The sequence below is a fragment of the Mastomys coucha genome, unplaced genomic scaffold, assembly GCF_008632895.1.
Source record: "Mastomys coucha isolate ucsf_1 unplaced genomic scaffold, UCSF_Mcou_1 pScaffold15, whole genome shotgun sequence".
Classification (NCBI taxonomy): Eukaryota; Metazoa; Chordata; class Mammalia; order Rodentia; family Muridae; genus Mastomys; species Mastomys coucha.
In genome coordinates this window covers 20,443,456-20,456,492 of record NW_022196897.1, presented here as the reverse complement: position 1 = coordinate 20,456,492, position 13,037 = coordinate 20,443,456, and the positions used below count along the sequence as shown (strand labels likewise).

General features: G+C 49.0%; 1 protein-coding gene across 2 annotated transcripts in view; it reads right to left on the bottom strand.

Annotated features, from left to right (window-relative positions):
• Nucleotides 1-13,037, bottom strand: part of Fam102a (family with sequence similarity 102 member A) — a 34,096-nt gene that overhangs the window by 7,192 nt on the left and 13,867 nt on the right. The window contains exons 1-4 of one of the 2 annotated variants that reach the window (XM_031369839.1): nt 12,895-13,008; nt 4,051-4,171; nt 3,803-3,832; nt 1,957-2,073 (exon numbers count right to left, since the gene is read on the bottom strand). In XM_031369839.1, the coding sequence (XP_031225699.1) occupies nt 1,957-2,073; nt 3,803-3,832; nt 4,051-4,113 (210 nt within the window). In that variant the 5' untranslated portion in view covers nt 4,114-4,171; nt 12,895-13,008. Of the gene's footprint in view, nt 1-1,956; nt 2,074-3,802; nt 3,833-4,050; nt 4,172-12,894; nt 13,009-13,037 lie in introns of those variants that run through there. The other variant, XM_031369838.1, reaches the window with a different exon arrangement.

Genomic DNA, 13,037 nt, shown 5'->3' with positions numbered 1-13,037 from the left:
CAGGAGCCCTACAGGGAGAAGGGATACTTATAGGGCCACCAGGCAGGAGCTGCCTGAAAGGTTTTTCTCTTTTTGGTTTTTAGAGACAAAGTTTCTCTGTGTAGCCCTGGCTGTCCTGGTACTCACTCTATAGACCAGGCTGGCCTTAAACTCAGAGATCCACCTGTCTCTGGCTCCTTAGTACAGGGATTAAAGGTGTGCATCACCACCACCAGGCAAAAGTTTTTGGAAAATGAAGTAAAATATGCCACCAGTATGGAACTTGACACCCACCTGCAATGACACTGCCAATGGTATAAATATGGTAGTCTGAGTCCCCAAACACAGCTGAGATGGAGTGAAGGCAGAGAATAACAAGATGGAAAGGAGAGCTCAGATCCCAGACCACTCAGGATCTCAGTGGTGGATCACTTCAGGGCTTGTGGATCATTTCACTCAGCCATGACAGCAGTCTACAAAGAAGCTGACACTTCAGCTACAGGTTGAGGGTAGCAAGAAAGACTAATAGGACAGGGCTAGAGAGACGGCTCAGTGATTAGGAATACTGACTGCTCTTCCTAATAGGTCCTGAGTTCAGTTCTCAGCAATCACATGATGGTTCACAACCATCTGTAATGGGATCCGAAGCCCTTTTCTGGTGTCTGAAGACAGCTACAGTGTACTCATATATATACGTGTGTGTGTGTGTGTGTGTGTGTGTGTGTGTATATATATATATATATATATATATATATATATATATATATACTGAAAGAAAGAAAAAGGAAGGAAGGAAGGAAGGAAGGAAGAAGGGAAGGGAAGGAAAGGAAAGGAAAGAAAAGGAAAGGAAAGGAAAGGAAAAGAGGGACTAAGAGAACAACTGACTTCCCAAAACTCAGCAGACAGGATATAGGAGGGCAGGCCTTGAACCTGAACCCCCTGGTCCCAGGCCTCTTTCCACTGTCCTGAGTGCACAGGCCTACTGGGGAAGACTTTCCACCAACCAATCTGGACCTTCCAATTCTTTCTTTCTACATGGACTTGTGTAGTCCCAACTGCCCTAGAACTCATGTAAACCCACATGCCTCTGACTCCTGGGTGCAGGGATTAGGGGCATGTATCACCATTTTTTTTAAAAGACAGATATCATCTTGCTGTATATAGTTCAGGCTGGCTCAGACTCATGATTGCCTGAAATTCTGGGATTACACAGCATGCCACCACATTACCAGCCTGAACCTACTCGGATGTTTCTCAGGTCCTGTCAATTACCTCACGGCCAGCTCTGTGCCAGGCACAGCTGGCCACTCCTAGGTCAGCTCAGACAGTGTTTAGGCAAACCTGTTTTCTTGGTCAGCCTGTAAGAGGTTGTGGAAAGGGATGAAGAAGTGTGCTAGTACAGATACCTAGATATTTGTTCCTAAGAAGGCAGATGGGCAGCTGGCTGAGCGAAGAAGCTGCCTGGGCTCCTGGAAACCTGCAGCCCCTAGAGCGCTACCCCTGCACGGTGCTGCACTACCCCTGCACGGTGTGCATGGTTCCAGGACATGAGTTCTGCTGCTCACTTGATACTTCACCAGGAGCCAGTAGGGCTCAGATCAGGAAGGGCAACAATTAAGGCCTAGGCTGTGTGGTTACATGACTAGTGGGTTAATGCCAATTCTGCTTATGACCTAGGGCATAAATGATGGAATTTATGCTGTCACTACTCCCTGTATTCAAACTTGGATGTAATAACAGACACCACATGTATAGGCTGTGCTTGCTGTTAGGGTCACGAGATTAAAAAGGACTGACAAAGGTGCTTATCAAGCCCTTACTGAAGATGGGGGTCACACCCAACCATGTATGAGAAAACTGAGGCCATGACTCAGGGCCCACATCCTCCCAACATCTCTGATAACTTGTGTTTCTGATGAGGAGATATACTTGCCCCTACCCATTGTTAAGGCAGAAGTGGTGGCAGAGCCCTGGTACCTTGAGGATGGAGTTGTCCTGGCGGGTATTCTTGGTGTCGTATCCTTCCAATAGGCAGCAGCGCACGGTGGAGCCTGAGCCTGCAAACTCGGCCAGGTTCAAGTCAGTGAAACCCAGCTGGGAGGGGGGAAAAAAAACTGTGGGAGGCTGCAGGGAGGAAGGCCACTGGGCAGCAGATGCAACAGAGGGTTAACTTGGGGAGGGCGGGGAGAGCAGGCTCACACCACAGCCCCACTGACTGTTGTATAACCAGGACTCAAGGACAGGATCCTGGTCAGCAGCACCAACGTGGCAGAGCAAGAAGCTCACATGAGGCACAAAGCACCCTTTGTGTGCAGTCCCAGGGTGCACTATGGCCAGTGTGCCCGAGATGAAAAGACATTGTTGTTTGTGACACAGACACATTGTTCCCAGGGAAACAAGGCCATGCTGTAGGGAGCTGACAGAAGAGCAGGCAGAGGAGAAGGAAGGCCCGTGGGAACTTGGTGTCAGGGTAGGGGGATGAGATACTACAGAGCAGGCAGGGCAGGATCACCATGAAGTCCTGGTGGAGGGAAGAGGCTATCGTAAGGACATGAACCCAGGAGCCGGGCTGTTCTTTCTGGGATATGTGTACGTGAGAGACAGAGAGAGAAAGCACAGAGAGAGAGCAGCACAGGAGAGTCAGGTGGACTCCACGTCTACCTGAATAGAGAGAGGAAGGGAGTGCCTGGGTAGCAAACTAACTGGACATTTATTGTGCACCAGTTACATACAAATCTCGACTACAGTGTTTTAGGGGCAAAGGTTTCAGGATCTGAAAAGTGGGTTTGGATTCAAGCCTTTGTAATGACTCAGAGGGACCCCATTTTACAGTTTAGTCCTTCTGAGTGTATTGGTTTCCTTGTCTGCATAGTGGGATAAAGCCCATGGTGAGGATCTGCTATGGAACAGCAGGAAAAGGTCTGGCAGCATCTGATGTGGGCTGGAGGGTCCTTGGTTATACACTGGCAGTCCTTACTCATGAGTAAAGAGGAGACACCTGCCCTCTGACAGCCCCTCCAATCCTGGGCCAGGGCACACATGAAGAAGAGCTCTGGGCTTCTGGAGTTCTGGCAGTGGGAATGTCTGAGCCCATGTTCCCCTCATCTCAGGTATTCCACAGGGTGAGAGGTGGGGTGAAGGTACAGCCCCACCTGTGCTGGGCTGACCGAGAGTACCCCGGAACAGAGATGGAGGACAGAACAGGCTCACTTAAAGCCAGGCCATCTTCTCCCACTTGTTCCCATAGAGAAGCTTTTAATCATAGGGCTGAAGCCAGGGGAGGAGGTGGCGGTGGAAGACAGGCACTAATGAAGACCTGGGATCAACACAGGTCTACCACAGTAGTGAAGGGCTGACTCTGTATCCCCAGCACACAGTGAGACGCTGCTGCCATTAGAAAGAATACAGAAAGCTGAGGTGATCGGGAAAGAGTCTCAGGACACACTGGGTGAGTAAAAAGCCCAAGCTGCAGAGTCTGTCATCAATTTGAACAACTGCTGCTTATGAGCACAACACTCACTTTCCTTCCCCTAAGTCATGTACACTTCATTCAGTTTTGTATGTGTGTTTCTTTTTTCCTTAGAAAACCAGAGGCAATGGCAGAGGACTTGCCTAGCATGTGTGAGGCTCTAGGTTCAATCTCTAGCAAAACATAGAGTACTGAAGCTGGGTATGGTTGCACACCCCTTTGACCTTGGGAAGCAATGGCTGGGCGGTCTTGTTAAGCTCTTGTTAATCCCTAGCCTGACTGGTGAAATCCTAGGAAAAGGAAGAAGGAAGGGAGTGTGTGAAACAAGGCTCCCGCACCGCGCGGCCCTCTTACCTTGGAATATGTCTTGCCACCTTTCAGCTCCTGCAGAAAGACAGAGACATATAAAGCATGACTAGGGAATCCTGGCCTCTTACAGATCTCCCAAAAGCACAAAGATTAAAGAACACAAAAGCAACCCACAATTCTCCTTGGAGTGGACACGGTAGGAAAGGGGCCTAAAACCACAGGTCGTCAGCCCCTCACACATCCTCAGCTCTGAGCTCACAGTCCCTAGGCTCAGTCACATGAACCCACCTCACCTTGCGCACAGACACTCGAAAGATGCAGGGGTCCAGAAGGCCTGTGGCCGGATTAGCACTCATTTTACACACAAAGGTGAACCTCTTCCGCCATCGTACACAGTTCTCCTGCACCTCCTCCCTGCAGAGACACCATAGAGGAACATGGGACAGGTGAACTTGAGGCTAATATGGAGCCCCCATTCCAGTCCTATCACAGACAGGGCAAGGAGCCTGCTGCCAGTGTTTCTGTAAGACATAGCCGGGCAGTGGCGGCACATTCCTTTAATCCCAGCACTTGGGAGGCATAGGCAGGTGGATTTCTGAGTTCGAGGCCAGCTTGGTCTACAGAGTGAGTTCTAGGACAGCCAAGGCTACACAGAGAAACCTTGTCTCGAAAAACCAAAAAAAAAAAACCAAAAAAAAAAAAAAAAAAAAAAAAAAAAAAAAAAAAAAAAAAAAAAAAAAAGGAGGAGAAGGAGATGACGACAATGACATGATTATAAACACACAAAAAGCATGAAATGAGAAATGAAGTATCAAAAAGCAGCCCTTGGGTGAGGAAAGGCTAGGGTGGCTAGCCTTTTAGGAGCACTGACGTGCTGAGCCTCTACTCCCTGCTCCTTGACCTTGGCTGTTCCTGTACTCCCAGGTTCCTGCTGCCCACTTTATGTGACTCTCACTTTAATCTTCCCAGGAGGAACTCACTCAACTCACTGTACAGATAAGTGGCCAAGGCTAGGCTAGCTCCCCAGACCTCCCACCAGTCTATTGGGCCCACAGCTGGGTTCAGCCAAACTCCTCTAACGACAATAACCACATCAGCTAATGCTACATGCTGCTTCCCAGGTGCCAGGCACCATTTAAAGAACCGGAAAGTTGGTAGTCACCACAGCCTGCTCAGGGTGCTGGGGAAAGCCGACCAGCCACTGTCTATAGGAAAAACGAAGGTTCGTTGATACCAGGTGAGATTCCAACTTTCCTGCCCTGGAACAAGACAGCATTTCTTTTTTTCTTTTCTTTTTTTTTTTTTTAAGATTTATTTATTATTTATTTATTATAAGTACACTGTAGCTGTCTTCAGGCACACCAGAAGAGGGTGTCAGACCTCATTACGGATGGTTGTGAGCCACCATGTGGTTGCTGGGATTTGAACTCATGACCTTCGGAAGAGCAATCGGTGCTCTTACCCACTGAGCCATCTCTCCAGCCCACAAGACAGCATTTCTAAAGTGAAGTGGCTGTTATGTAGTGGGGACTCTGAAAGCAGCTCGTCTAAACTTCATCTAGCTTCTGTGGGGGGCTCAGCAAGATATGGGGTGACAGCAGTGCACAGTCCCCACCCACCCCCACCCTGGCAGAACTGGTGCTCAGGAAGGGTCAGGCATGGGAAGGAGGAGGTGTGTGACAGCATCTCCATCCAGTGTACCCCACTACCAGGATGGATAGTCATGTAGACAGCCAAGATGTGACCTTCCCACACCCTAAAACCAAGAACCCAAGAAACATGGGTTACCTATCAGATGCATGCTTTGGGGTGAGGGCCTGAGAGGGCTATGGTCAGGTGGTGCCTGCTTCACAGCCTCAGTGGTTATGAATCTCTGTCACCCTTTCTTATAGTTGGTGACACTGGGGCTCCAGCAAGATTCAGAGTTCAGGACTCACTAAGCAAGCTGCAATCCAAGCTGTCTAGCTAAGTGAAAGCCCCAGGTTGCCACACTGGCTCAGAGGCGCAAAAGGCAGGAAAACCTGGCAGCTGAAGTCCTATTGGGCTTGTGAGGCCAGGAGTTCCTCATTACCATGTGACCTAGTAATTCTACTCCTAGGTCTACACCCAACAAAAAACCTGCATATAAATGTGCCAAGCAGCACAGTTCACAGTAGTTAAAAAGCAAAAGCAACCCAAACACCCTAATGGTGAGGGTAAATACTTGTGGTCTGCTCCTGAGGTGCAGTGAGTGCCCTTTAGTAATAAAAGGAAGCACTTACTGAAGAATGCTACTGACCTTGAACACATTACCGCTAAGTCCTGCCAAGCACAAAGGAGAGTCTAGTGTAGATTTTATTTATAAGAAATGCCCAGAAAGACAGAAAGCAGACTGAGGAAATGAAGAGTGACAGCTAAAGTGTGGCATTTCTTGGTACAGGAATGAAATGGTCTGCAGATGACTGCAGCGAGGGGAGCACAGCCTTGTGAGCCTACAGACCCACTCGTCTGTAGGAAAAAAAACAACTTGCCGATCACATGCAAGGCCCTGGGTTCCATACCAAGCTCCGACACACAAGCATTAAAAACAAGCCCAAACTTTGAACTATCATCAAGTAGCTGGATTATGTGGGCCAAAAACAGAACATCTGATAAAGAGAAACAGGAAAGGCTGGGCAAGGAAGGTGAGAGCTGGGAGAGACAAGGCAGAGCTGCTGCCTGAGGTAGGTGTCCAGAAATGGGCCTTATAGCAGTGAAACTTCAAAAAAAGCTCATAGTGGATCGAGGTAAAGGGGACCAGCAAAGGCCCCAACGTGAGAATATGCTTGGTAAACAGAAACATCCACAAGGATGGGCAGTGGGGAGGGGAGAGGACATCAGTGAGGGGCAGGGAGTCAGATGTCTGTGTCTGCTCATGGCTGTCTTGCCCCCTATGGATGTGCCATAGATGGAAGCAGAGAGCAGACACGTAGGCAGGAAGTACAGGGGCAGAGAAGAGTCACTCTTGAGCAACTGAGGCCTGAGCCTAAAAGAGGCCAGGCCTGGGAACCACTCGATGTAAACCCTCAGCTCCCCCCAACACACAGACATCTAGGAGTAGGAGCAGCTGCTTGAGACCTACAGAAGCAGGGAAGGCTGGGACACTGGAAACCCAGAGGAATCAGGGTCAGCCTGGGAACAAAGGCTGATAGCAAATTGCCCACCCTCCTTTGAGGCTGTCTTGGGAATACCAGCTAGGAAGCCTGAGGCTCAAATGTGGTTCCAGTCAGTCCTGCTGTGCCAGAGAGCCAATGACATGAAGCCTTTCTTCCCAGGCTCTCAGGTGACAGGCTTGTTCCCTCCTTCTACAGGAAGTTAAGCAGGGCAGGGTTTCTGGGATCAAACTTGGGCCAGCCTCCTGTTGCCTAAAGGCTTTGAACAATCAATATTACAAGTCCCCACCTCTGAGGAAGAGCAGAGGCAAGCAGCCTTACCAGGTCGGACCCCAGGGTGTCAGAGTGAGGGTGTAATAAACATTACAGAAACAGTCACTTCTGAGTACCTGCCATATCCTCATCCCAGTCTTCAACACAAGGTGGCTGTTTCTATGCCTCCTTTTTACATGAAGAAAATGAAGTTTAGAAATGCTGTAAAGCTTACCCAAGTACTAGAGACGCATTCTTACCTCCAGGCCAAGGCCTAGGCCACGCAGGAAGACAGAGGCTAGACCCAGGCCCTGTCAAGGAACAAGGTTCCAGATAGAGCAGAGATGAGACAGCTGAGAACTCAGACCCAAAGGCAGGACTGAGGTTGTCAAAAAGGTAGTCATGAGCCCTGGTGCAAGAGCTGGCCAGGCTGGGTTTAGGAATTATCAGACTGGATCCGCTTCAAAGCCTCAGTGTGCTAGGTACTTATAAAAATTCTGGATGGAGAAATAAGTACAAAAAACAGACAGAAATTCCTGTTTTTGAAGGGGCACTACTCTGGCAGTAGGTAAGAAACCATACAAGTCCTAGGAGGTAAAAAGGAAATGAGAGGACGTGGGCAGGGGCCAGTCACATCCCCCAGAAGTGAGGGAAAGGTGGCCAGGGAAAGTCTTAGCAAGAAACACCAAGCCAAAGCAGTGAAGCGGTGAGTGAGCTACACGGATACAGATGAAGACATTAGGAGTATCAACAACCCTGAGGTAGGAATATGGCCAATTTGTGTGAGAAACAAGGGAGCAGAGTGCTAGGGAGAGAGGGAGTCTTGGCCCCAAATTACGAAGGGGGCACCTGGGTGTGCTGAGATAGGGTGCATGGCCAAGGCCTTCCCAGTTAGGCAAAAATAGGAACAACTCCATGTGAGAGACTACTTAGGGACATCAAGTAGGAAACTGCAAGAGGGGAAGGAAAGCTGTGCGCAGTGGTGCACACTTTTAATACCAGCGCTTAGTAGGCAGAGGAGGCAGATCGGGTCTCTGGTTTTGAGGCCAGCCTGGTCTACAGAGCTAGTTCCAAGGCAGCCAGGGCTACACAGAGAAATCCTGTCTGAGGAGTAGAGGGGGTGGGGAAGAAGGAAAAGGAATAGGGCTTGATAGTACAGGCCTTTAATCTCAGCACTCCTGAAGCAGAGGCAGATGGATCTCTGAGTTGAGACCAGCCAGGGCTACACAAGAGATTCTGTCTTTGAAAACAGAAATAAAAACAAAACAAAACAAAAAAGTTAAGAAAAGGAGGAGAAGGGAATGAAGAAGGGTAGTCTTGCTCATCGGTGGGGCAGCAGAAAAAGCCAGATACAGAGGGGCTTCTACAATATGTCATCTTTGTTAGTTTCAAAAGGACACACATGACAGTATGTGCAGAAAACTTAAAGGTGCCCATAATATCAGATGAGGATGGGAAGAGAGAGATACTGTGCCATTTTTTTCTCCCTCTAAGGGATGGACTTAGACCTTATGAGTGCAAGACAAGCATCCTACCACTTATACTCAACTCAGCCTCTTTCCTTTCCTTTTCTCTCTTACTGCTGGTGGTCCTAGGGACTGACCCTAAGGTTAAAGCAAGCGATCAACCACTGAATCAAATGCCCAGCCCTTTTATTTTTTTACTGAACTGTTAATATCAGTTGTAAATTCTCATGATGCCTATGTGGGTAAAGGGAGTCTTCGAGCATATAGTCTTCTTCGAGTCTACGAGTCTTGGAGTATATAATATGGTCAGAGGCCGAAAAGCCTTTTTGACTGGGTGTGATACAGCATGTGCCTTCAATCCCAGCAACCAGAAGGCAGAGGCAGGTGGATCTCTATGAGTTGGAGGCCAGCCTAGTCTACAAAGTGACAGCCAGGGCTATTAAACAGAGAAACAGTCTTGAAACAAAGCAAAACAAAACAGCCACTCTGGGGAAGAGCAGTTCCTCTAACACTGAAAGACCCAGAGTATCAAGGATGCTAAGAGCTCAGCATTACCTTATACTATCTGTAACCTCAATGGGCTAGGAGGTGCTAGGACGGCAGAGACTGGGCCTGCAATGGCACCATAGGCCCATGCATAGCAGTGCCCAATATGTATCCCCACTCATCAGGAGCACACTGGGCCACAGCCACAGTAAGCAAGAAAGTGTGAAAAGACAAACTCCCACTCCCTGCCTTGATATCTTGGCTCAGGATGTAGCTAGACAACAGCAAATGTAAGATAACAAACCTTTAGCATTCTCAGCCTCAGATAACTCACTGAAAAAATGGCAAAAACCTAGCCTCAAAGAGATCATCCCAGGCAGCCCTAAGAAGACCAGAACCCTGAGCTGCCAGCACCTGGGACACCTGGCCTATTCACACTGATACGAAGGAACAATGGCCAGAAGGAAGGGGAGGTTGTTGGGTACTTTGTTTTTGTCTAAGAGTAGTTCTCCTAATTAAAATTTTAACTTTAAAGGAAAGGAGAATTAAGTTAGGATGGGTGGTTACAAGCAAAGAGATTTGAGCCACAGTATCTGATTCAAGGTCAGGGTCCACCCTTACTCCCCAGGCACTGCCAAATGGGGACATACTCAGTGATGTGGGCAACCACTATCAGGGCTGGAAGACTGGCAGTCAGCTCTCCCAGCTTGGAGTTTTAGGGTGTGCATCCCTGCTGCCACTGCTGGGGACAGGTAATTAAAGAGACAGGTTTTGCTTTTAGCTTTAAGACATACAATTAGATGTGCAAATCCCAGTGAAACAGGGCAAGCCCTTTACCCACTGTGGTCTCTGTGGCCAGCATGCAGTTATTTTTGAACTGTCCTAAAATAGAGTAAGTGCCCCACAAAACAGTGGTCTCAGATGCTCTGGACTTTCTGACAGGAGCATCTGACAGGAACCTCCCAGTATGTCTCCCCAACTGGCTCTGCCTACCCCATGCAGCCATGCAGACTGGTTTAGCAAGACCCTTGGACCTATATCCAACTGTCAAGCAGACCTCTGTGAGGTATCCATAGAGAATGTCTGCAGGCACCAGCTCAGTCTACAGGTATGGAATGAGCCTCCTGAAGTGTCCTGGAGCAGAGTGGGAAATGTGTCAGACAAGACTCAATTGGCAGCTGCCAGTATCTCTGAAAAAGGACTACAAGAGCACTCTATAGAGAAGGATAGACATCTAGGGACACTGATGCTACAGCCAGGGTTTCAGAGCTGAGGTTAGCAGGTAAAGATGAAAGATAAGCCTCCAGTAATAGGAACAACACAGGGAAAGCCTGAAAGGCGTGCCCACTGCATGGTGACTCCTTTCTCACTGCGCAGCTCAAGTGGAATGTAGAGAAGACCATCAACCTAGTGCCTGCACAGCCACGTGCTAATGTGAGGAAACCAAGGTCCAGGAGGGTTGAACAAAGCCAGAGAACACCAGGTCTCCCTGCAGCAGCCTGCCATGAGACACCTTAGTTCACTGTGTCATTTCAGTTTCCCAATAAATGAAGAAAGTAAACAGATACCGTGGGAGGAAGGAAAGGCCACTCTGCTGCCTCTCTGGTTTACAATAAACAGGATTAAAGAGGCCCCAGAGGGTGGGGAAGGCTGCAGTTCAGGCTGAAGTGAGCCACTTCCAACAGTTTCTCTAACAGAAATGTTCCCATCAGAAGTCACCCAGAGTCAGGCTTTATGGTCCCCAGGAATGAGCTCACTGTTAACAATTTCTGTACCTAGCAGCATCACTGCTTATAAGGTGCAACAGGGTCCTAGAGTCTTGGTGGCCTTAGGTCTCCATCACGGAGGTGACAAAGCTGCAAATGGGAGCTCCCTCCCAGTCACAGGTTTCTAGGAACCAAGAAGCCCAGGGGAACTCTCCCCAGAGTTGATGCTAAAGTGCAAGCAGGACTGGCTGTTACAACAGGAGCAGAAAACAAGGGAAAGCGAGCCTCAGGGAATAATAGGACAGCTCGGTCCTTGTGATAAGGCTCCAGGGTGACCCTAAAACACTTCACTTTCTCACTGGGGTCAAAAAAAAGAAAGTGGGTTAACAGGAAAAGGCACTTGGTAGGCACAAGTCTAGCAACCTGAGTTCTATCCCTCCAATACACATGACGCTCGCGCGCGCGCGCACACACACACACACACACACACAGAGTTAAATACAAATGCCCATCAGTACATCACTGACATACTCAGTAGGGGGCATTAGACTGGCAGATTTAGGCACTCAAAATCTTCTGAGCAAAAGGTGAGGCCCAGTATGGCAGGCATTTCCAGACACAAGTGAGCACACAATGTTTACTAGCCTGCTACCAGTAAGATTGCCAGCAGGTCTGCCAGGTCCATGGGCTCTGCAGGACAGTGGTTTTCTTTCGGAGAGTTGTCCTGTGTACTGTGGCACATTTAGATGCATCCTACAGAGTAGAACAACTCCAGATGTGACAAGCTGTTTTGGGACTTAACCAAATCAGCTCCAGTTGAGATGCTCTGTCAGGGGCCTGGGAAGCCACTCTGCATCCATCTCTCAGGTAACTCTGGTACAAGGAGACAGACCTTTATAGGATCCCCAGGAACCTCCCAACCTCAGCTGTGCTCCTGGGAGACTTAGTCCTCACATTCGGCATACAGGCACCAGAACAAGTTCCATCTCTTGGTGCCCACTCCTGCTGTCCACCTGCCCTTTCCTGGCTTTGCCCAGCACAGCCTGACCCCCAAGCTTTCCCTGGTTCCTTGTACAAGTGGTCCTAGTGATGCAATTTAGAGTCTAGGCTGATGAGAAGCAGCCCCAGCCCTGAAGGAGAATATAATAAGGAAACAATTTAAATCGACAACATCTGCCAGTGCTTTCCCAAAGAGAACTGCACAGCTGCCTGGGGAGGGGCCCACCCCAGGGACCAGCCAAGGCATCCATCCAGGGGCTGCAGGCCAGGAGGGCCAACGTGGCAGCCCAACAGTGTTTAGCTCCTGCCAGGAGTTGAGGGCCACGTGCAGGGCAAGCAGTTCCCTACAGTACTGGCACACCCCTCCTCCTGTGACGAGGCAGCAAGAAGTTCCTAGAAGCCAAGCCACTTGGTGCCCAACACTGGAGAGCTTAGAGAAGCTCCTTCCGCCCCATGCTGCCTTCTCTGCTCCCCTGCCGGCAAGAACCCTAAAAATGGCTTGGGTTGACAGAAAAGCTGGGAGTGCAAGCTGACCCCATCAAGCACAATGTGAGCAAATGCAGCTTTAGAAACTGCACAACAGAGAAGGGGTAAAATTATCGACAGGCACCGGTTTAGGAGCATCAGATTAAGATACACCTGGGTTTGAATCCTGGTGCTCTTCAGGATGTAATCTGGAGACTGACCTTCAAAACACCCAAGGCAGGTATGGTTGGCATCCTTTGTTTGCAGTCACAGGCTGTCCTGTTACACCTTCTGCTCTACGGAGAGGATATGCAGGCAGCTCATGTTACCACCCAGGCAAATGCCTATAAACCAAAGTCTGAAATATTTTTTCTTTCTTTCTTTCTTTCTTTTTTAGTTGATGTTAGGGTTGAAGCTGAGCTGTGTGAATGCTAGGCAAACACTCTACCACCAGGCTGCACCCTCAGGCCCTAGTTCCTGGATCTTGCTCTTATGTGAAGGGATCCATAGTAAGCTGCTGGCTTTGAACCAAATGCAGGTCCAGTCTCATGTACAAAAGTGTCTTGTGGCTCCTGTCTCCTGGATGTCCTCCTGAGTGCCAAGTGTTTTTCATGTGCTTACTTCATACTTACACCTCACAGATCAGGACACTGATTCTCAGGAGTCCAGGGACTTGAGGGAGTCCAGGAACTGAGGGGTAGTCTGTATTCCTTGACACAACTCTGCATTCCCAAGATCCTTGGGAAATCTGCCAACATAGGAGAACCATTCTCAG